The sequence below is a fragment of the Electrophorus electricus genome, chromosome 18 (genome assembly GCF_041902795.1).
Source record: "Electrophorus electricus isolate QZ-2024a chromosome 18, ASM4190279v1, whole genome shotgun sequence".
Lineage (NCBI taxonomy): Eukaryota > Metazoa > Chordata > Actinopteri > Gymnotiformes > Gymnotidae > Electrophorus > Electrophorus electricus.
Window position 1 is genome coordinate 12,799,799 of NC_137514.1, and position 26,036 is coordinate 12,825,834.

Below are 26,036 nucleotides of genomic sequence, written 5' to 3' on the forward strand. Positions count from 1 at the left end.
GAGGCAAGGAAATCAAATGTCATGTAACAGGAGCGTTTCTGCAAAGATTAAACTAACTGTATAAATCCTTCAAAATAATTAATAAACACAATAATGCATTTAAATCAGACTGTACAACAGTTTGTGCCAGAGTTGTTATACAGTATATCAAGCTCAAATAAAATAAACCACTCTCCTTAGAAAATGGAAAATTCACCATTTTCTGTTGTATGTCACATTATGGTTAAAAGTAGATTAATCTCTATATGGTTGTAGCCTATGCTTCTTTGAGTGTTTCTAAAATCATTCACTCAGCACCTCTTCAACAACAAGGAGGCTCCTTTTTGTTCTTGAAACTTGGTCCCAGTTCAACCCTTGAAAGTGCAGGCTGCTGTTGATGACAAATACTGTCAAACTTTAGTTCTTGTGTTTGTAATGATCGACCATTACTGTTTCCCCTGCAATTAAATACCACAGACAAAAATGTCTTACAGCCTGGCCTTAAACATTAAAGTTGCTGTTATTCATTCTGCAGTTCCCGCGAACTTGCTGGACTTAGCCACCGCAGGAATTCACAGCCTCCCTTCAATTCCGCAACACACATGTGCTTGCCACACACTTCATTCTAACCCTAAGGCCCTGCTCCTGAACACACATGTGCTTACCACACACTCCATCCGAACTGTAAGATCCTCCTCCTGAACACACGTGTGCCTAGCCTGCCCTTTTGTGTGCTGATTACAGAATCCAGGAAAGCGCAACAAGCCCTTTTTTCTTTCTCAGTGTTATCTTCCTGATACTTATCAGGATGCAATTTAGGCTGCGTTATTACTGTTATTACATTAGTTTTAAGCTGTTATTTTCACTTTAAGGTAGGTGTGAGTGGTGGTTAAAGTAGAAAAATGGTAGAGATACAAATCTCCATGTCAGTGGAAAATTTTGACATTTACATTGCAAAGTTTTGCAGTGACATTTAGAGGTAAATGGAGAGCTCTCTTAGGGAATGCAAGCCTCCTTTACAGGGAAATGGAGAGCTACTGCAGCAAGCGCAAACCTCTGTAACAGCCTCACAAGAAACACGCTTGTCATTGCCATGGACATAACAGCACTACGGTAGAGTGTGACCAGCAAACCCAGAAAAAGCTTTACAGGACACATCGGAGACATTTCGAAGAAGTGTCAGCGCAGCGGTGCGCGGACAAGGACGCGCTACAACTCAAAAAAGACCAAGGCCCCGGTGTTGGCTCTGACGACCCGGCCCTTCGCAAGCATCTCAAGAGGGCGCCTCGAACTCCTGCCGCTTTTGACATCGCCGCATTCCCGTAGCTCGACTTACTGAGTGGGGCTGAGTGCTAATTGTGCCGCGGGGCTGCTGCCGATATCCATAATCTCCCCAGTCGCTCAGTGCTTACTAGGCCACAGCGAGCCTCCCCACCCCTCTGCTTCCCCAAGACAGCCACTGAGCTCATGTGTGCAGCTATGGCTGTCCCAGGGCCTCTAATTGGCCTGTGGCAATGTCACCCATGCAGCGTCTGGGGAATGGCTGAAGGGATGTCTTTAAATGGAGCTCTAGGTGAACGTTGCCCTTTAATGCTGGTCTGGGGCCAGGATCACCTATGCAGTCCTGCATATTTCCCAAGGTCTAGCTAAGTTGTGTCGGGTGCCGATTCTCTACTTTGGTCAACTGTCTACTGTCACATAGCGCGTGCTTGCACGTGACGTCATTTTGGTGAACGTTCTGCAGAATACATTCGACATGCTTCTCTGCATCATGCAGCTGTTCATCTAGATCATGCACCTGGCTATGTTTTGCCAATCACCAGTGGATTGCTTGTTCATCAAAAGTGAGTAAAGATAAGACGTGTGCTCACTGTCTATTAAAGTCAAAGGAAGCTGTTCTGTAGCCACACAGATCCCAGATGGGCAGCCTGTAATTAGTCAATAAACAGTCATTTGTTGATTGATCCCATCCTTCCATACTCTATTTAGACAATGAATCCTGCTCAAAAGCAAGATATAGCTTCATTTTCTGCCATGGACAAACAAGCGATCAAACCAATTACAATGTTTTTAAGCATTTCAAGCATGGTCAGTATGGCAGATATTTTATTTTGCATACTGACAAATGTAACACCAGCCACACACATAACACCAGCTACATGCATCAGCAAATCTGAGTAACAGCATATTTTATGCCCTACTGCTCCTTTACAATGTAATCAAAATGAGACTTCTGGAGGATGCCGATAAACACCCTGCAAGTTAACAGGCCAGGGAAAGCCTGTTCAAAGCTGATCTATATTAAGTGAAGTCTTTGAAACACACAACTATGCATACATGGCATGAAGAAACGGAGCATGAGCACCCATACAACCAATGAGCACCCATACAACCAGTATCGTGTACCAGAGAACCACCTGGAAACAGCACTACCTAACTCGAAGATCACCTGGCAGGAATTCATGCAGATTGGCCATATTTCCAATGTATCATTAGAACACCTGGTCTAATACAGTTTGGAAACAGGGTTGTTAAGAAAGGCAAGAGGACACTTATAACAGCCATGTGTTCTTCTCGAAAGCAAGAAGAAACAACACTTACAACAAATTCTTCTTATTATTATTATTATTTTTATAACAATGAAAACACTAGCATGCATAATAAAAATATATCTTGCAGACTGTCACGGTATGGCCCCTCCTCCCAAACGTCTCCTTGTGTGAGGGTGTGTGAGTGTGTGTGTGTGTGTGTGTGTGTGTGTGTGTGTGTGTATGTGTGTTCGTCCGTATGGCCATGCCCTCCCCACCCCTATTTCACACCTGCTCCTCATTGTGTATCATTAGTATGCGTGTATATGAGTCTCTTGTTTGAGTGCGAATGTTGTCGGTGTATGACTCTGATAGCCTGTGAGCTACGTCATCATTGTGGTGTGTAATAATAAACGTATGTTCTGTGTTGGGCAACTCGTCCCCACATCCTGCTCTGCCTCCTCAGCATTACACGGATATAAGCCATCCCATCTAGTTCTCTCAAACATGGCAATCGCTCAGCAGGGGACATGTGGTTGAACCAATTATTGATTTTGGCAAATCAGTAGATCATGCAGTGGGGACAAGTTTTGCACATAACACCCTTCCTTCCCCTACTACTTCAGAGCTTTTCTGTCATCTACAGTATTTGCAACCACTGAAAGCTGCACTGAACTGACTTAAGCAGTTCATTTCAGATGAACACCATAACTCAACACTAGTGATTTTTTTACTGTTCATCCTAAGCATGTGACATCAGCTGACAAAACCAATCATAAGAGTAGAACTGGAGAAAATCAGAAATCCCTGAACCCGGCTCACAGGCCCGATGCTTGCCACCAACCTTCAGTGTACATGTCACCTCCACCAGCCTCAGGGCACCAGTTCAATCGTTAGCTTGATGGAGAAATACAACAAGTGATTTAATAACATCACGCCCTTTCTTTTTTGACTTGGCTAAAACAGCTTGTTCCATAGAATGGCCTAAAAACCTATAGGTCATTCTTCCTCGCACCATTAGCCACAGTCCTATGAAATCCTCTCAAGCTTCATTGCATAAATAAATAGGCATTTTTGGACCAAGCACCGAAGGACAGGATGCTCACAAATATTCCTGACAGCCCATAAAGTGCATGTACATGCAATCTTTCACAACCTTATCATAATGGCACATCTTAATAAGCACAGAATTCACAGGTACATATATGTAGTCACTAAATGTCTCTGCCCAAGGCTCCAAGTATAGAAATACTAGCTTTCCCAGTACAGCACCAGCATAGCAGAGCAAAGACAAACCAGTAAGATCATCCAGCATGTGACATCAGCTGACAAAACCAATCATAAGAATAGAACTGGAGTGCTTCAGAAATCCCTGAACCCGGCTGTGCTCACAGGCCCGATGCTTGCCACCAACCTTCAGTGCACATGTCACCTCCACCAGCCTCAGGGCACCAGTTCAATCATTCGCTTGATGGAGAAATACAACAAGTGATTTAATAACATCACGCCCTTTCTTTTTTGACTTGGCTAAAACAGCTTGTTCCATAGAATGGCCTAAAGACCTATAAGACTGCTGACTGCTAGTGCATCTCAATGAGACTTTTGTTCCCTTCACTGAAATGGAGATTCCTTTTAAGCTATAAATCCATGCGAAAGACTCAAAGGATATTAAGTAGATAAGTAGAGAAGATAAAGAGAAAAAGCTGGTTCAAAAGTGCACTGACAACCATGTTACAAGAGGGACACTAATGTTAGCAATGGGGGTAGATGGAGCCATAGAATTACCTACTATGGGCATACAAGGCATGGAAGTTTTTCATGACTGCCAATGACTTTTCAATTGAATAGAACCATAAAATTTAACAACATTAAACAATCAAGTGGATTCACCCATAGGACTGAATTGGCTCTTAGTCTAATAGCCAAAGCTGAGTTGGCCATACAATCAATAATGTTATAAATCATCTTGATGATCACATAAAGTGTATGGGTCATGTGGCAAAATTGCAAGTGCGATTACACTTATTCCATCAGGTCATTCTTCCTCGGACCATTAGCCACAATCCTATGAAATCCTCTCAAGCTTCATTGCATAAATAAATAGGCATTTTTGGACCAAGCACCGAAGGAGAGGATGCTCACAAATATTCCTGACAGCCCATAAAGTGCATGTACATGCATTCTTTCACAACCTTATCATAATGGCACATCTTAATAAGCACAGAATTCACAGGTACATATATGTAGTCACTAAATGTCTCTGCCCAAGGCTTCAAGTATAGAAATACTAGCTTTCCCAGTACAGCACCAGCATAGCAGAGGAAAGACAAACCAGTAAGATCATCCAGCTGTGCCCAGGGTTTGGTGCAAATCATTGTGTCACCAAGCCGTCCATTCATATATTCCCAAAGCAAAACTAAACTTTCTGAGCGCCGTCTGTCCCACTGAGTGAAATCTGAAAAGCGTGAAACTCTCACCCTTGTTACTATACCTCTAGGTGAGCGGCTTTGCTGTCTTGACCTAGACTTCATCGTTTAACTCTGGTGCCTCCCCACCCCCAACTGAAAAGTTGCTCAGTATTTGGAGCCAAGTGATATTAAATTCAATGTGTCACCATGGCGAAATGGCAAAGCAATTGACAGGGAGTGCTCTTTGCTCAGCGACTGCTCGACACCCAGCACTGGTCGCTGCCTCTTCTAGCAGTGGCTCTTTCACCACCTTATTAAGGAAATCATGGCATTTACTGAGATCACTGTTTTTGCTGGGCTGGATTGAGGAGAAATGCCTGGGGGCCAAAGACGCCTCTGTGCCCCTGTGTGTTTCTGTACTCAGGGTTGAAGCCACGTGGCATGCATTATAAACATTTCATCTTCTGTGAGCTGTGGGAAAATGTCACCCACGACAACCTATCCGAACATCACAAAAAACAGATGCGAACAAAGTCGGGCAGCCAGGCCATGGATCCTTTGACGGTGGTCTTGTACGTGTGTGTGTGTATGTGTGTGTGTGTGTGTGTGTTTGTGGAAAATCAGTACCAGTTCATATTTGTGTTCAGCCTTTATTCCTGTTCTTCATGCTATAGGATTTACAGGGAGAAGGTGGTCAAGGAAAATGAAGGGAAGGGTTTGCCTCAATGAGGCAATGAGGCCTCGATAAGAGAGAGAATGACATTTGTGAAGCACACCCTGGCATTTCATTTAAAAGATTTATTGACATTTGCGTTCGCCCCAACCCTCCTATGCCTCGAAAGAAAAAAAAGGTTTGAAATCACTGACAAGCTGCGTATTTTATTTCCTTTCTGCATTGCTCCAGATCTACAGTCATAAACTGGTATGCAGCATTCGTTCCACATTGTACATTAAGACCCTTAATAGGAATAATTATTTCATTCACACAGTCACTCCTTCATTCATTTCATGCAAATTGATCAGTGTCATGTGTCTCAAATATGAAAAATGTTGTGCCGACAGCAACACAAACATACCTCCCCACCGCCAAAAAAAAAAAGGCATCTTAAAAAAAAAGAAAAAAAAAAAAGATATTTTGCCTCTGGCAACTTAAATAGCTCAAAGAAGAATCAATACTTAAAATATACTTAATGTAATACATGTGCATTACAGACACCCATGCGGCCGCAAGTGCACATCTTTGATATGCACTGATGACGACATTCAGGCTCTAATCCTTTACTAAACATGCTTTCACACCAACAGATAGCAACTAGCCTGCCAGAATTATGTACATGCAGCAAATGTAAAATTACCCATAAACCAGTGTGAATCCAAACAGAGCCATTACGATAGCATGCAGTGCAAAATAAATATTAAAAAAAACCAAACAAACAAACGAACAAACACATGGCCACGGTAACAGGTCAGTCACAGCTGACAGTGAGTTGTCTGTGCCTAGTCGGATGCCTGCCGTATCTGTCTAAATCCATCAGAAGGACAAAGCGACGAATGGGAGCAGAGGGCTGCCAGCCGCCTGAAGCTCTCCACACCTGTCTCAGGTGGCAGGACCAGTACGGTTGCACAGACGGACTGATGAGCTCTGCTAGCTGAGCAGAACCGCCCCCATGGAGCATTTGAGTGTATGGATGGCGACGTTCTTTGTGTGTGTGTGAATGCACATTTACACTCAGTGTGGCGCTCTTCCACACTGTCACTGGCAATGTTCCCTCCCTTCATCGGGAAACTGCCACACCCCCTTGCGCAATGCTCATTGAATCATGTCAAGGACCGCACGACACTGGACAGCACTGACTCTGTAAATTGAGCTAAGAGCAGGGTTGCAAAGTTTTCACAAATTTGATCCCACAAGATTCAGTTATTTCTCATCTTGCACAGTTTGGCTGATCATAAGATGAGGTGTAGTTTGGCTGTGCATTTAAATTTAGATTAAATATTCGAACACTTTGCTTGTGATTCAATTGACACGTTAAATCATGTTTTCTGTTTTTCAAAAACCACTGTATACACTAAATCTAATACTGTCATAACAGTGTTTTGGACTTCAGCATGTACTACATAAATGCAGGTAGTATTATATGAACTTTTCTGCAGCCTTGCAAAGTCAAATGTATTTATTAACTTGGCATTATACAGCTTATTACAGTTTTATTTAAAAAAATAATATTTTTTATTACATAATTACAAGATTATTATATATTGCCCCTGTCTTCTAATTGCATATGAGGCTCTAATTACAACTGGCTATGGGATAGAGGAAAGGATACTTTCCCATCTTTGATCTTCAGCGTATGTTTAGTGTCAGCAGGGAGTTGGCAGGCTTCCTGGCAAAAAAGTGCGGAAACGATTACAAAGTTCACTAGTCTGTCTCTAGGTGAGGCGGTCGGCGTGTCACGTTGTGGGGCATCATGGCTCTGTCGCCTCTGAGTGACCGGGGGAGAGGGTTTGGTGGTTGGGAGATGGATTCCAGGGGTGCCAAGGATTTCATTAGACACAGCAGGCTAGTGATTTAATGAGCACAAGACACTGCGTCCTGAGGGGGTGGCGGCAGGGGTGGGACTACGGGGAAGTCTCCACCCAACCGGAGCACAGCGTGGGGCCACAGTCGGGGAACAAAAGCGTCGTCAATGGGTGGAAGATGTACTGCTCGTACTGCAGATATCTCGGTACAATCGCAGAAATGCGAGAAGAAGAGTGGAAGGCAGCACGAAGAAAAAAAAAATCTGAATTTACAATCCACTACGGATGCAGTTAATAATGGGCCTGGAAAGAGTAGTTTTCTTTTTTTTTTTAAAAGCACTGGATCTTTTCTAAGAAAACTCTTTTATTGCAAAGTCCATCAGTGTTTTAGTGCAAAAGCACTATAGGATAATTTGGCACGCATAACGAAGGCCCTTTAAGTGCTTTTTAACTTCAGTGCGTCAAACTTTGAAAGTGACCTTGGGAGTAAAATGGCTGCTGGCGAGTTTTCTAGCATCGGGACATTAACGCTCTTTTAAGAAGAAGTGGCGTGGTATCAGTCCTTTCCATACTTGATTAAAAATGTTACGATGCTGACTTTTTTCCAGGAAACCTCTACTAACCAACCTTCAGACATGTGTCCAACAGTTGGCTAAAGGGAAAATGCAATGCACGTAATGGTGACAAACAGAAAGAGCTGGGTGGAAATTGGCATGTAAAAGGGGAAGACGAAGAGCCAGGTCAGGGACAGTGAGTCTCTCTCTGTCTCTGTGTCTGTCTCTCACCATGAGTCTCTCTCTCTCTCTCTGTCTCTCTCTCTCTCTTTCTCTCTCTCTCTCTCTCTCTCTCTCTCTCTCTCTCGCTCTCTCTCTCTCTCTCTCTCTCTCTCTATCTATCTATATCTATCTAGCTTTCTATCTCTCACCATGAATGTTAAGGATCCAGTGCCTGACATTCAGCCTGGCACAGTCTTGCCCACAATTCTCTGTAGCCACTGCCGTCAAGGTCACATCATACCTCCTAGGCACTGTCCAAGTGCAAAAGTTAGCCAGGAAAGTAGGATAAGAAATTCTATGCTGAAGTAAGAATCACAATGTGGGAGTTTGAGAGGTGCGTGTGTGTGTGTGTGTGTGTGTGTGTGTGTGTGTGTGTGTGTGGTGGGGGGGGGGGGATATTATTTGGAACGATAATGTGTTCATGCAGCAGTGAAGTACCTGGGGCTGCTTGATTTAACTGTTTGCTGAAAATGAGCAGGTCTCTGGTGGTGCGTTAGACATTTTGGAGAAATCTACAAAGGCTACAGAGTCAAAAATATGCAATGCACAACAGTTAAGCTAAGCAAAAAAAAAATGTTGAGATTTCAGACTCTTCCAGATGCTGTGAAATTAAATGAGTCTTTTCCCCCAGCTGACCTTCTATATTTTTTACTCAAAGCAAAGGTATTACTACAAATAAAAAGTGTCTGCTTTTTTGTTTGTATAAACAAGAGAGCGAAAGGGAGCGAGAGAATAATCATGCTTCTTATATTTCACTGACCTTTGTATATCTATCTATCTATCTATCTATCTATCTATCTATCTATCTATCTATCTATCTATCTATCTATCTATCTATCTATCTATCTATCTATCTATCTATCTATCTATCTCTTGCTCTCTCTCTCTCTCTCTCTCTCTCTCTCTCTCTCTCTCTCTATATATATATATATATATATATATATATATATATATATATATATATATATATATATATATATAAATCTCTATTTATTACATACACATTCAAAAGCATATCTTCTTGCTCATATATTTGGATAAAATCCATTAGGATGACTTCAGACTGTAATTCAATTCCTGGAGCTTTTAAATCCTGACTTCTGCATTTCTAATGGGGGGTTGTATTCTCACAAGGAACTTTGTGGGAAATTGTTTCCTTGGTCTCCAGATGCCAAAAAGCGAAGCATCGTGTCCTCAAGCAGACAACAGCTGGAAAGCCAGCACTGACACGTTCCTTAGAGGAGACAGCACGCAAGCGTTTTACATTTAGCTGACTACCCATTCTGTTCATCAGATATGCAACAGCTTATCTTTTCTCTTTTCTCAGTAAAAAGCAAAAATTACAAATGGCAACCTCATTTTTTAGAGGCAGACATAAGTGACCTGAAGTGAACTAGTTAAGGTTGGTATTTCAAATGGACATTTTCTGGCCATTTTGTGATTAGAGCTCTATACAACATTGTCAGTGCAATAATTGTGACATTATTGATATCAACGCTTATAACAGTGTCATTTAAATAATAAATGCACCGACTCTGGCCTAGATTATCAATTTTTCAGAAACTTAATTTAATGCATCAGTGAAATATCAAAATTTACCCCAATTTGATTCAAGTTAATTGAAGTAAATTAGCTTGGTGTGATTCAGCTGCTAGATGCTGAACAGATAGCACTATCCATAATGAGAGTTTCTCCTCTGTTCCTCCTCTGCTCCTCCAGCTCCAGCTAGGGCTTCCACCTAGGCCCTGCCACTCACTGCTTTGTCAGGGAGTACACCTGGGCTAAGTAGCCTGTGGATCCGGATCATTCCAGCTGAAAACAGCCTGAGAATTTTAGGGTGACCAAACATGAATGCATACTTGACTGGATGATATAACGATTATAGTCCATTCTAATATGTTTGATATCGATGCATATGGATTGTCACCTTCAGTTTGATGTGCTGAGTGCTTATTTACACTCATATTGAGCAAGTCCATCACCACATTTGAGTGGTCATTATGGAATCAATGTGTGGCTTGCAATGCCAATTCAAAAGACGGATGTTCTGCATCTATTTTAGATTTATTGCTAAGTTAATTGCAGTGTGTCCCTGTCACCAGTGAAATCTCAGCTAACTTCAGTGAGCTGGGAGCATCCACTGAGCTTATTATACTCCTGGTGAACAAACGTGCTGTTGAGAGGTCACCACTGACTGGTAATGAGTACATTATTTGAAGGCTACTAAAACCATAGGTACCACAGTCTGAACAGGAATCCGGTTTAATCCAATCTGCAGCTTGGAGTGAGGGATAATGGAAATACAGGTACTGAAGCTAGGTTTTTTGTGAAGAGGAAAAAGGAGGTAGTGAGAAGAGAAAATTAGTCAATGGATGAGCATCCACAGAGCAGGAGAAAGAATTTAATTAGCTAATTCTTCAATCCCCTCTATCAAAGTCGAAGAGAGGGGAGAGAAACGATGAGATGAGCAAAGAACCGTCACTGCACGCTGCCAGAAATGTGAACTCTATTATATTGCAATTTGAGAGGTGTGAATTCTTTCTGGAGTCACCTGACCTTACGCAGTCCAGCAATGAAAATCTACACCAGTAAAACACAATCCAAAATGCCAATGGACTCAGTGAGCAAAGTCTGATGAGCCCCAGCTAAAATAGATGGAACCACACCAATGAGGCTACAGCTCACACGTTTCACCACATCGCCATCCCTCCTGCTCATAGTCTGGACTGACCCGTATCTCTGGCATCCACAGGCGATCGATTGCCTGGCATCAGGAGCCACTTGCACTTCATCTGTGGGATGATTTGAGAGGCGGAGAGCGAGAGAACAAAAAAATCACACAGTAAACAAAAGCTGAAATTGCCCTCTCTGTCTCTGTCTCTCAAAGAATGCTCTGAATTTGACATTCTGCTATTCTGCACCCCCTCCGCCATCTCAATGGGTTTCCAAGGTCCCACCTCAGTCAGGTGAAGACCAGGGCACTGAGCCCTCATAGATGAGATTGCGTGTGTCTCGTGCGCCCTCCTCGCCACTCTCCGCCAATCACCATCAATCACTGCTGGACGGTGTTAGCTAGTTATCCATGAAAAAAGAAAAAGGAAAATAAATGGGACTGTTGCTCAAAACAACACCGAACGAGGGAGATAAATTCAAGGTCTAGAAAGCACAAGTGGTCAGTATTCAAAATAGCTATTTTGGCCTGCTAGACATGCCTACACAATAATGAAGAGAGTTAGACATCAGCAATTGGCACGTGTCACTCTTGCTCCCGTCCCTTCGCAATCAGTAAGCCAACTGCCCAAACGTAGCAGTCGGGGGCACTGGGCAGTGATTGCGGTGTATGACCCAGTTCCCCCCCATTCGGAGCATAGGAGTCTACATGCTGGGCAGGCATCCACCCCTGTGGTTTTGGAAGGGATCTGCACAGTGAGAAGTATATGCCTGCCACCCAAGCCCCTACCCAGGGAAACGAACTGAGCATCTGCAAGCGAATAGGCAGTAGAAAAAGAGATGGTCCATTGGAACAGGGGAGGGGAGCGTCTGGGGGCAATGGCAGGAGCAAGAATTTGGCTCTCAGAATTCTTCCTGCCATAGATCTCATTATTATACCCCCTACAGTTTACTGTTATGTGTTTTTGTGATACCTCACAAACCTCCCAAAAAACAAAAATCAAAAACCTAGTAATATGTATGTCATCATGGGCAGATTAATCTGCAGATTAATCACCAATATAGCAAAAAAAAAAAAAAAAAACTGTTAACAAGTAAAGTAGACGTAGTTAAACTTAATATGGATACCCTTAACCCATTTTTTAACCTTTTCACTTTCTAATCCTGTAATGGAGTTGAAGAAGAATTGTTATGGTCTTATATCAGTGTTTGGTTTCTATTGGCCTATTTTTGGTTACCTTTTCTTTTCCCTCAGTGGCATTTGTTATCTTACAACTGACTTGTCTTGATAAACTTGCCAATCACTTACAGACCTTTCTGAATGACCTCCTGATCATATACTGAATATGAACACAAACATAGAATAAGGCCTTGGGTCTTGCTCATTTGGTGAGCCAATCATAAAGGCAATCATAAAACCCTGCTGTGTGTAATCACTGCAGTAAAGCTGCCATAGGCTTTTAAGTTGCTTCAATCTTTATATGACAATTCTGCAGATCTAATTTTGACCTGTGGTGTAATTCTAACCATTTGAGCCCTTGTGAATAGATTTTCATTTATGACATTGGTACTAGCTATTCGCATGTGCAGCATGTATAGCATGTACAATACATCAAGAAATACCACGGGCTAAGAGAAGAGCAGAAAAAGATGAAGGTGAACGCAACAGTGGTTCCAGTAGTAACTGGAGCACTAGGAGCTGTGAACCACAAAACTAGGAGACAGGATCGACTTCCAAGATCTCTTTCCATAAGAGTGCAGTCCTGGGAACAGTCCTGGGAAGATCCCATGCAGGACCCTCAAGCTCCCCGGCGAGTGGGGAATAACTTTACCTGGTCCTAAAGTTGATGCCTGAGGGCACTGCTGCTTTTAAATCAATTTGGAGAATTAAACACAAAAGGGAGACGTACATATATCTTGGTTTTAAACTCTGATCATTCAGGAATACAAAGTCTTATTTATAGGGCAGGATGCCAAGTTATTCACACTGTATATCATATGCTTTTACGCCTAGCCTAGAACAGAACAGACTGGAAGTGAAGTTTCACTGACTGCCACATATAATGCTGCCAAAAACCAGTGAAAGATTTCACATTCTCCCCTTAGAGACATTTGATGACAGTGGTGTCAGATGACTGACCTTGTTGCTTGGAAATGGGAAGGGATCTTGGGGGGAGGGGGCATATTCTTTCCCCTTGAGATAACTCTTCCCCTGCTGAGCGGAAATGCATTTTTGTTGCTATGGTGCGGCTTATGGTGCCTAGCCAATGGCAACTATCCACAGAAAATGTTGCCATCTTTAAGGAAGGAATTAAATTTCAGCCTGGCGAATACCACCATATGGAGCGGTCGCATCATTAAGCGCAGCTTTAGAGCCCTCAGATATATTCTTGCACATATTGCAATTCTCCAAGTATTTTAGCAATTTGCCAGTCCCACAAAAGGAACGCATTAACCTTTCCTCTCCTAGTACAAAACATTCCAAAAGATTCCAGACTAAAGGCTCCATAGTCCAAGATTATATATCTAAATCTGAAGTGCATGGCTGATTATTGAACTTCAAACATACAAATCAAAAAGAGCACAAAAAATCATTAAAGCCATACTTTACCTCACCTCCTAGCACTTGACAACTCATCTCCTTTTTGAATTACTTTCTAAGTTTGCTAAGCAATGTATTCAGCCATGTAACGTTCCAATAAATTTAGGATAAAACCTGAATCTTATCACAGTCCGTCAGACCAGCATGAAACCTGAATCTTATCACAGTCAGACAGAGTGATTCATGATAAATATGGGGGGGGGGGGGATCAAAGAACATCAATCATAATCTGTTTAATAGTCTTATTTGCTGTTATAATGAATGCATATCTCTAAATTACTCATACCCCGAACATCACCATGCAGAGATTCTAAAAACCTTTTCAGTCTTAACTTTTAGTAGTGACTGTCTTTGGTCTCCAATTGCAGACTGTATTTTTAAGCACACAATAACAAAGGAGGGATGATGTGGTTATTTCCCATCAGATGAAAGTAAAGTAATGAGCAGGCTTCACAAAGAAAGCATGAATCTTGGGGGATGCCTCTCTACCCGGAGCAGCAAGCCTCCCCAAAGCGTGGCTAAAAAAACCAACACACATGAGATTATAATCATGGGTCCCTGTAATGAGAACATGTGATCAGAATCCATGCCTTTGACAGCCTGAAAAAAAACACAACCCGCTGCACCAATTCACCTTTACAGCAAGTGTGTGGAGAAGACCAGATGCGCCATAACCAGTTAGGGAGTGTGTGTATCTCCTACCTCTTGGCCTGAGAAATGCTTGATATTGTTCAGATGCATTTGTAAGGGGCAAAGCTGGTGAGATAACGATAAGTAAGACTTCATAAGTTAAAAGCTTTTAAGATGATGAGCAAATCCATATTATTGGTAGATGGAGGTGTTAAGTAGCAGCTGAACACTGTAAATGTTTGGTAAACCATCTACCATGATGGATGGCAGGAATGTGTAGAATTTTGGCAGAATTATTATTGCTATATGACTTGTACCTGTCAGGAATTGAGTAATCCAAGCTATTTATCTCTTATGTCTTAATGAGGTCTTAACAGCGGGTGATGATTACCGCTGATTGGATTACCTCTTGTACTATAATCATGGCTTAGAAGTGATGAGATTGACTTTTTTTTTCTAAAAATTCTCATCATTGCTCTCACTGTTACTCTGAACCTGGAGCTCTTCTGAAATTACCCTTCCACAATCTGAGACAATAACATGTAGAATGTGATCAGCTCCAGAACATTTGGCCTAGAGCTCTATGTACTGCCAATGGGTTCTTGGGCAGAGGCAGCATGTGTGCTGGCAGGAGCGATTTTTAAAAGTGTGCTACTGAGACTAAACACAACATTTTGTTTTCAATCATAAGCCATTCTGGAACAACTCCCAAGAGTAGAACTGCAATCCATAGCAAAATGAAACTGAAGCAAAACACCTCAGTTACTGCTTTTTGCCTTGGTTTGGCTTCTTGCCTTCACAATTTTTTATTTAGTGCAGCCCAGGAGTTTACTGTATTCTGCTGTAATTCACCAAGAACTATTTGTTCACTAAACTGACAGACATTTTTAAAGATGTAGGAATAGTGTATACTATGTTTAATATGCACTGATACATTGCCTCAACACAGTGACAGACCAGTCTTTTAATTTCTTCCATACCTCCTAAAAACAATTAAAACTCTAACAACTGTCAAGTTAGCACTGGACAGCCTCTGAGAAGCCTTCAAGCACACTGCCCAGCTTCAAAGTGCAAACTCACGTACCATCAATAGTCAAAGAATGAGCTATTGTTCTCATTTCACTTCATAGTCTCATCATGAAAATCTACAAGATGCTTTACAATGCAGCACGACGCAGTTTGACTACACTCATCTTTTAACCATCGTGTGCCTAGGCTTTAACTATAAGGCTGTTGCGCCAGGGTCCTTCATAATACCAAATTAGCATTACGACGTGAACTTTGAGCAAAGCCAATGTAAAGTATAACTATAATTTTACTCACCAGGACTAGACTGCAAAACATACCCTGAAACTGCCTCACCCATCTGATGTCACATGCTTGGTCTGATTTCACAACATTATGTAAACATGTCATAGTGCAACATCTGTTCTCTGACTGAGCCCGGAGTCTTGGTGCAGTTTAGGCCCACCCCTAATTTAAACGACTATTCCTCTTCTTCTTCTTCTATCTTCTCCAAACACTTTCTATCCCTCACACACTCATTTGGTTTGGTTCCACAATTTCCTATATATCTCACCACCCTCTTTTCCTTTTCTGCTCAACATCCCTACTGTATTTTCTCTTTTTCTCTCCTCATTCCCATTGCCTCTACCTCTCAGCTCTGTGCTCTCTGGTCTAAAAGTCTGATGGGAAATCAAAGGGAATTATAGCCATTAGTTCTGAGGGGCTTTTATGTTCCACTTCCCTGAGTTTTTGCAGACAGAGCTGGGCTTAGCGATACATTGTCTCCTCTTGCGTGGAAAAGACTGTGTCCCAAACTAATACCAACAGTGTGGAGGGCAGGGAGAGAAGACAGCCCAAAATGGGCCTCCAGCCTTATCATGCTGCCTTCAGCCAACATGTCCAGAGAGTGTGACTCAACTGGGCTGCCCAAATGGCAAATTCCCAAATCTATGGAAACTTTGGGGAAAAAAAGATTTGAGAGAGTTCAAGTTCTCTGCTTTGTTTCCTCATTTCTTCATCCAAACTTGCATGAATTTCAAAACTAAACATTTAACAACAGATTTACAGAAAATGGTGCAGGCACTCACTGCCAAGACCAGTGGAGGAGAGCATCTCATTGCAACATGTGTCATAAATTTGCTGTTGTATCTGCCTAAATAAAAGTAACAGACTCATCTAGTTGAGACAAAGGAGTTTTGGACTGGGACAAAATAAGAAATAAATACTTCTGAAGAGAAACAGCAGGACAAATTAATGCAGAAAGACTACCTGGGATTCCCTCTGAAATGGAAGAATGCTGCCAGTGTATGCTTTCACCTGTTTTAGCACATAGCATGACAAAGGTGTAACAACATTTAAGATCTGAATTTTCTGTATCCTTTTTACAGGAACCGGAACATTTACTGTGTAGATGCATTATGTAAGTAAAAATTAGACCTGAATTAGCACTATTTGTGGAATTCTGAAAATCAAATGGGATGTGTCTCATCACTCATGTGATAAATATCTGGGTTTTTTTTTTGTTTGGTTGTTTTTTTGCATGCTAGTGGGAATGTCTCGTTTTAATGATGGTCTAAAGTCAAAGTGTACAAGGATAGCTTTGGAAGATAACTAACTTAACAGCTGCTGAAATAACCCTAACTTCATGATCTATCCTTACTGAAATGTAAATACTAGTTAGATTTGCCTAAAAAGTGTGACTTTTGCATTCATCAACCTGGGCTCCTCAAAGAACAAGCAAGATCAAACTTGAAGCAATGTTGCCAAAGAAACACTGTTGCAAGATGCAATTAAAGACAGATTAGATGTTCAAGTTGTTCGAACCACTATGTGAAGAAATTGCCCTAAAACTAAGAGTGAGTTGATTGGATTTGGCATCTTGATAGCTTGGAGTGACTGCTGTAAAAATAAATCACTCACTCAGGGATAGCTCAGACGAATCATGAAGGAAATAGCAAAGGAAATGCAATGATAGCATGTATAGTGTATGTACCTCCTATTTAGAAAAAAAAATGCATTTAATAGCCTTGTCAATTTAGAAAAACACCATTAGCATACTTGTTGTAGTCACAGAAATGGAGGCAACAATGGATGTAAATGAGAGTTTGGCAAGGCAGTTTGTTACCATAGCAACATATCTGTTAAACACCATGCCGATTAAAATAATGTCATAATCTGAATGTTGGGCAGAAAACTTCTGTGTGAACGATCTTTACTAATAACTCCAAAATGACAGCTTCACATACTGTGACTCCAACCTACAGACTGTGTCATGGTACAAAAGCACAGAACTATCTGGGCATGGTGTTTTAACTGTAACAATCCCCAAAGCACTGTTACTTCATTTAGAAATAAAGAAATGTGCTGATTGTGCTATTTCTATATTCTAGACAGTAATCTTGTTTGGGACTGTGTTTTTCATCCCATGCCATTACAGGATTATGTAGTGGGAGCATACTGCATGAACTGAAACAACATGCTTTGCACATATAAACCACACACAGATGTATGCAGTCATATTATCCTCAGGGTCAACAGTAGTCCTTCCATATGGTTTCTTCCAACCACCTTAGACATCTGTCATTGTATCCAATGATTACAACAACTCCACTGACATCTCCAGTTTGACTTCGGCCTTTATCACAAGCTCATTTAAAATGTTGCTACTGGATTGCTAACTGTGACAAAAAGAACTGAGGCCTGTAACTCTCAGATCTTTGCACTGACTTCCAGTTAGCTACATAATTGATTTAAAAGCGTTAATTGTTCATAAATCACTAAATAAATTTCCAGTGTGCTTGAAGAAAAGTAACCATGTAGGCCATTGGATCATTGGGAACTCTTCAAATAGCAGAGCCTTGAATTAGAACCAAACATGGTGAGGTGGCTTTCAGATACTATGCCATCCACAGCTGAAATCAACTCCCAAAAGGACTAAATTCTAGCCATTCATAAAGGGCTAAACTAATATTCCAGGTTAAACCTCAAAAAACACTTCACATTCAGCATTTGAGCATTCATGGTAGTTAACTTTTTACAGCCAGGCTACAATTACATACAACACAAAAATGACCTTCCAAAGGGAATAATTCCATAATTGCTTTTAAAAAATCTAATGCACCACGAATATGTCAATGTAATATTCACAAAGTTGGGCTATTAATTCAATTTTATCTTGAGACCTAACACAAACACTTCACAACCCCCCCCAAAAAAAACAAACAAACAAATAAATAGAGCACTTGATTTATAATCTTATAATATATTTGTGATTATTGTACTGCTTTCTGTGCTTTTGCCCTTACATTTCAAAGCATAAATTAGAGGAACCTCCCTGGATTGCTGTAAGGAGTCCAATATAAACTTGCAGGGTATTCCTGTCATTTTCCCTTTGGTACACTGGGATGGCAGAATGCCTTACTATTTTAGCATTGTTGTCAGGTCCATGTTCTCTTGCTCACATGGAATTACTTGTAACTTGTATGTATGAAATGTGCTATACAAATATACTAGCCTTGCCTTGTCTGCAATTCTGAAAACACTGCTTCAAGTTTTACCAGCTAGGATAACAGGTACAGGTTCTGCTCCCTGAGAACACATCATGAATGGGGTGAAACTATGTGGAGATACAAAGGAGTTCATGTTGACATTGCTCACCTTTTTGTCTGGCATTCATCCAGATGTCTACCACACCTGGTCCTGCTGAAACAGTAGGACTTCATTATGGGTATTTCACCACAAAGAGGGAGAGAAAGAAAGGCTGTTTCAGACAAAGCAGGGGCTTTGGGAGTATTGTTCAGACCAATTGGGCCAAGTATGAACTCTTATTGGCTTTCCTCCAGCAGGGAGTTTTGAGAACAAAATGACTCTCACGGTGAGTTAGCCTGTCCATTTCTCTACTTCACCACAATAAAGGCAATGATCTTCACACACACAAAGTAAAGTCCTAAAATCCAAATCCATTTTCCCCCAGTGTGCTAGCAAGATTACCTTAAGCATTCAGCTTGATTAAGAATGTAATTCCAAAGACCGAATCACAACCGTTATCACACGAGTTTTAAACAGCTACTTGTTCTGTGCATGGATTTGTGCACTACAACAAACCCTAATGCAACAATCCCCCCTCCCAGTTTTACAGGTTAAAACTGTCTTCTTAATGTTATCAAGTGCTGTTTATGTTCCTTTTGTTATGAATAGGTAAAAAACAGATTATGTTTTTTTTTAAACAGTTACCCAAATATTCTGAATTAACCAAGAATTCACTGCATGTCACAGCAAATTAGATTTTTTTTAATAAAAATAAATAATACGCACCCACATACCAACAAAGCATATATCTCACTTAGAAAAAGGCAATCACAATTCCCTCTTTGTGTAATGCTACAAAGCCCTATGTTCTCACACAGAGAATGTTTCAATTATTTGCTAACACGAGGTGAAACTATATGCTAATGCCTTTGAGATGCTCATTCGATGCTAATTAGCTTGTTTTTGTATGCTCGGATCTGGCATCTGGTCATATCAGAAATCAGAGCTACAAATGAAACAAACAGCAACCCCACCCCCCACCCCCATGACCCAACACTAAGGAACCAAAGCAAAGCAATTTTAATGACATTTTCCCTTGAAATCAATTTACTTTCAGAAGTATGTGAATAGCTCATATATAACTAATTCCACATTGCCACACACACACACATATATATATATATATATATATATATATATATATATATATATATATATATATATATATATATATATATATATATATATATATATATATATATATATATATATATATATATATATATATATATATATATATGATTACATGGGAGCTTATATTACCAGCTTTCATGAGAGAGTGACACTGCAGGGATGAAAATGCAAAATAAATTAAGAAGGGCTGATATTTATAACAGCAAAGCCTTTTGTTTACTAGATTGATTAGATTAAGCATCCAGGGCAACTCAATTTCATACACGTATAGTGGCTTATATGTTGCATATAATACCACAAAGTAGCTGCAACATTTTTATAGGTAGGTGAAACGAAAAGAGAAAATCTAAAGCATTTATTAATTGTATGGATACAAATTATGTTAGCTAGTAACAGTTTATTGGTACTGAGGTAGAACCATCTCCCCAGGCAGTCAATTAGCATGGTACTACAACATGTTTACTGTAAACTGATTAGGAGATTGTGCAAATGTTTGATTGGAGCTGTTCCCATATGGAAGCTATGACTTAATTTTTAAGCTACTGAACAAGGCTGGATTTCCCAAAAACAATGCACTCTCAATGAGCCATATTATAGAGCAGGGCATTTAAACCACACTGAATCTGTTGTGTAATTGTTACACGTGACACTTTTGGGAGAAATCGAAGAAGACGAAAAAGTTGTAATTAATGGTTTAAAAAGATCACAGAGATCTGAGTGCTCATTGTTTAAATACGCAGTAGACAGTGCTGAGATCCCCTTTTTGTATCTGCTGTTCCATGCTGCTAATCTTTTCTAATTTTGATTCTGTAAGCTTGCTTGCTTCGAAGAATTTGGACTGTGCTAGAATGTTTCTATCTGTCTATTTGACCTCCACCCTGGACCGTGGATCTAATTATTTTAAATGATGAAATAAATATTTTTGATAACATCATATGGGATTTTTTTACATTATAAAAAGTAGTTTAACTTGTATTCTGCTGTCAGTTATGTACTAAGATTTATCTACATACAGCTGAGAATTACTGAGCTAGATGACAGAAGCTATGATATTCAAATTTCAGGCACAAGCTTGCATACCAAACCTGCAAAAGTTGCTAAACGTTTTCTCTAAAAATTCTGTAATGGTAAAGTTGAGCCTTTCCAACAAAAAACAAAACAAAACAAAAACAAAACATTGCATTTTACTTCGGGTGTCTGCAACAATATTATCATATTTCATAAATTAGTTTAGCTTTATAAAGAAAGGCACAGCAAAACGAGACAAGGAGAGAAAGAAACCTCTGGAAACAGAATCATAATTATGCTAAGGTATTTCCTGTCAGCAGGTGCTTGTGGGTGATTGTCCCAAAAACAAATATCTTTCTACCATAATTTGTGTTTATAAAAAATAATGCATTGCTTTTTAAGGCTTATTTGTTAAATCAGGCCCTTACCTCTCCCATGCAAACATCATGCATCATGGTTTCATGCAAGCATCCAATGATCCAAAACAAACTATGAAGCTCTATATCAAAGACTTACAATGAAAGATCTATTTCTGAAAGTGTACTTGATATTGGCCTCCATTCAGAAGGAGTGTTAGAGATAAAATGTTTTTCTTATATTTTTGGTCTCGCAGCATGAGATTCCAACATTCTAAATAATGGAGGAGATAGCATTTACAATGACAGATTGATCTCACCTCTCAACATTAAAATATTAAATGTTAGTCAACAAAATATCAAGAACTACAATTATTTGATACATGCTTAAATGGGATATTTCAGAGTGTGCTTTTAATAAGGGCACTGGTTACTGAATGTGAGAACTAACCACATTGCCAAGCAACACCGCAACTCGTTATTGCCATTCTGACAGCAGCAGAAGTCATGCCACACATGAATGGGAGCAGAGAGGTTCAGAACACGGTCTGCAAGAAAATGTGTACCTCTCCCATTGTTAAAGTCAAACCCGAACAAGCTATTTCTGATTCTCATCCTCTGCAATCAGTGGTTTGCTCATCTATGCAATGACTTATTGATTCATTTGTTCATTTTTTTTTCTTTCTTTCTTTTTTTTTGAATTAGTATCAAAAGTCAATTTGCAATTAAGTATAATTTTTGATGTCATAGTTAAGTGGGAAGTTCTGTTTACACTTTGCTTGAATAACGCAGATCAGCCAAGGTTTGCATTTTCTACAGGTTGTTTGAGTAAAATCATTTATTGGTTTTCACTGTGTGCATACAGAGAACAAAAGCTCTTTTTTTTGTAGTGGGATAATGGCTGCATAAGAACCCATGCAGCTAGAAATAGATTCTCTGCCTTGCTGTCAATGGTCTCTTTTGAGCATGGCAGATAGGAAAAAAGAAAAGAAAAAAAACTGCAGGAGAGCTTGTTCAGTCTTTGTGTGTTTGTGTGTGTGTGTGTGTGTGTGTGTGTGTGTGTGTGTGTGTGCAAGCATGTGTGTGTGTGTGTGTGTGTGTGTGTCTTTGCCCTCCTGAAAGATGCTACATAATGAGGTGAAAAATTAAACAGAGAGTCATGACTCGATAAATAAGCTGATAAATCTGTCCTCAAGGACAAACTTCAGTGTAGAAACAGTATATCATATCTCCTGCTTCCGTGCCTAGCGCATTATTTACATTCTGGCATTATTCATGTATTGCACTGATCAGGAATCGCTTCACCCATGAATCCATATGCCCCTTTTCACAGATGCTTTGCCTTTACTATAGAACAGTTCACTTGTTCCTTTACTTAAAGTTTTAAAGGTCGTCCCCCCCCAGGACATTCATTGCAGTCACTATATAAGATAAGAGAAAATAAAAGGAGATGTTCCATGCTGGAACATCTTTCAGCAGGTTCTGCACAGGGGTCACATGACAGAAACAAAACATACACAGACACACGCAAAGAAAGCACACAAAGCACTAGAAGTTTAACAGCAGTATGGGTCAACTACGAGCAGGTGAGGTGACCATTAAATGACCACTCACAACACTACAGCATGTGAGAAGCCTTGCAGTTACATTTGCATGGATTTGTGAGAGCGCGTGTCAGGTTTTAACCCTTTTCAATTGCAATTATAAAGCCATTAAGGATAATGGAATAAACCTAGACAAAAAGTAATTAACCTCGGAGCTAGGGCTTGTGAGAGACATGCAATTGCTCTGGTTCAGGAGCTTAATTCAGGCCATTATGCAGCCTAATGACTGGTTTGATAATTAAAGATATTGGGGCTGTTTTGTTGGATTTCTCTCCCGTTAAGCCTTCATGGATCTAAGGTTCTCTTATCTTCCCCTAACTTCTCACATAGTGTGATTAACACCGGTTCTAGTGTTTCCCATGGCCACCAACCAAAACACTTGCACTGTAGATTGGAAAAAAACAACTTCTTTTTCTCTCTTTCCTCCTCCATCAGACAATTGCTAGAAAACCGGCGAGATTTATCTTATTCGTCCTACTCATTAGTTCTGTATTTTTTTTTTTTGGAACCACTCAAAAAAAACAAAACAAAGGCATTCCCGAGCACTAGGGTTCAGATAAGAAAGCAGGGTTGTAAATGATGCAGGATGCACTGAGACGGAAGAGTGAGAGTGAAGTCATCATTCTGCTGACAGCAGAGGCAGGTCGCGATCCATCTTGTACTCAGACCCACTAATCTGCTTTTGTGCTTCGGCTGTAAGGTGGTCAGTTTTAGAGAATACCTCTATAATAAAATGTAACAATAATGTAAAATGCCATGCTATGTATTTTTTGAGATACGTACATCATCTGTACATCACCCACTTTTTCTATTATTACCATGTGTGATACTTTTTTTTTTTTTTTATTCTGTAATTAAAGTCCATTTAAGACTCAATGAATTGAAGATTCTGTCAAAGAAATGTGCAAGGGGCATATATGATTATAAGGACATTTTAAACTATTGTTTTATTAATTGTAAAATATCAATTATTAAAACTATCTTGATATTATTATTCTTCTGATGGTAAAGTAGCAAAACCTGAATTTTTATGGATTTTACAGTTGTGTTTGCTCGTGGCATAGTACCTAAGAGGTGAGGCTTGGTTTAAGGTGAGCGTGGAGAAGGGTGATGCTTTGACGCCAGACCTCATTGTCACTGAGGTGTCGTGGGCTTCATTCAACAAAACACTGATGAAGGGAGGCGCCTACATGATGACCTCTGGGAAGAGCAAGCAATGTTCTGGTAGTGATGGAAAATGCCCATCACGGAGCCTGTTCTACAATTTGGTTGTGGTTGGTAAAGGAACCCAGTGGCATCACCACATCATGCTCAGCACATGAAACTGGTAGCTATTGCATTGTTTTTTTTTTTGTTTTGTTTTTTAGAATTTATTTTTTCACAATTTTTAATAGTGAAAGTTGATTTTCAAAAAAAAAAAAAAATCATATAAAATCAAAAATAATTATACACTTGAAATTTTTAATTGGTTTTAAATACCCCCCTCAAAAAATAGTTTTCATTTAGAACCTAATTGTTTCCCTGTATGCATATATAAGAATTTCCTTAAGACATCATGGCTGCCTTATGAAGCTGATTAAGAGATCACCAAGAACATGCAAAGTTGTCATTAAAGTATTGAACTATGCTTATGGTTAAACAATCGTAAATACAGCTGCAAAACTTTAGATAATAATGTGAACAAGCATTTGTTTGTCCAATATTAACACCACTATCTATAGTATGGAAGATTATCCCATATTGTTTATGTTTTGTGACTTGTTGCTATTATACTGCATAGGTATATCATACATGCATGCTTCACTGTGTTCATGTGGCTACATATACGTGCATGACTATATAAGCAGGTCCTTTCCCACCGATGCCTGAACAGAAACAGGGCAGTGACGATGGCTTTACCACACAGCACACACGTTCTCCACTCTGCAGAAAAGCAGACACCTGGACACCCCTCTCTTATGCAGCTGCATGGCAGCTGCATGGTACATGTTCCACTGTGCACACACACACACACACACACACACACACACACATACTTGCACACACTCGCACACATGTAAAGTCCTGTGGCTACACTGGCTTGGCTTTTTTAACACACGTCACGGCCCAGTGGTTCCACGCCGCTCTGCTACAGATGTCCGGCATGCTTCAGCAATAATGAGCCGTAGAGGAGGAGGCAGTGAGCGGGGGAAGGGGGGGTCCACCTGGAGCATGCTCTTGATGAAGAGCAAACGTACAGCACAGTACAGTGTGGAGGCTTGTGATCTCTGTTCCTAGCTGACTAGGGAGGTACCGTGACGTGAAACAACAGTGTTAAACACACAGTTCAATACATATTAAAACCCCAAACATACACTGTTCAAATAGGAGCAAATAGGAGCATGGTGCAAGCCCATTTTGTTAGACATATTGTTGCTAGAAGGACAGTTATTTGAATACATCTGTGGTTTTACAGTACTAATAAAGTGGCGTGTCACTTTCTGCGATATCTAAGGCATTAATGCACTACGTAGACTAAACTAAGGGTATAAAAATCGTGTAATTGCATTCATGACCTCTGCAATTAGTTAATCACGAAAGGCTCCAATTAAAGCATATCAGCAGGCCCAGTTAAAAGCACTACTATGCACCATATGTGGGCTCTAATGAAATGAAAGGAGCTATCACTGAGTGCCCCGGGGGACCAGAGCTCTCTGAAGGCACCAATGCATTGAAACCTCCTGTTATCTTCATTAATAACTGCAATAAAATGAACTTCCGCATTGCTTTGCTGGATGCAGGTCAAACCACAGTGTCGACACTTAATGTGTATAACATGCTGTTTATATTGTGCAACACACTGGATACTCTCACCAGCCCACTAAAACACACTATGGTATTAGGAACACCATAGTAAAACATGTGCTGGCATGGTCACGTGCTGTAGACATGTCAACTGTACATTCATGATGCAAGTAATTTATTGTCATGGACATGGAAACAGTTTGAGAAGACTTGTGCATTGTGACATGGTGCAATAGTATGCATGAAGTTGCCATTATAATGGGTAAACTGTGGTCATACTGGGTTGTGCATGGTCATCAGCATTGCTCAGATAGACTGTGGCATTCCTCACATCGTTACTCCACCATCACCAGCCTGCATAGTCGACACAAATCAGACTGGGTCCGTGGATTTATGACATTTATACAAAATTTTCTCAACTGCATGTTGTAGCAGAAACTAAGA

At 40.3% G+C, this 26,036-nt stretch overlaps 1 protein-coding gene across 6 annotated transcripts in view; it reads right to left on the reverse strand.

Annotated features, from left to right (window-relative positions):
- The window catches only part of ncam2a (neural cell adhesion molecule 2a), a 196,682-nt gene that overhangs the window by 99,364 nt on the left and 71,282 nt on the right, over nt 1-26,036 (reverse strand). Inside the window, exon 1 of one of the 6 annotated variants that reach the window (XM_035535066.2) lies at nt 15,437-15,503. The exons of the other annotated variants lie outside the window; for them this stretch is intronic. Within the exon in view, the coding sequence (XP_035390959.1) occupies nt 15,437-15,479 (43 nt within the window). The 5' untranslated portion in view covers nt 15,480-15,503. Of the gene's footprint in view, nt 1-15,436; nt 15,504-26,036 lie in introns of those variants that run through there. 6 annotated transcript variants of the gene reach the window in all.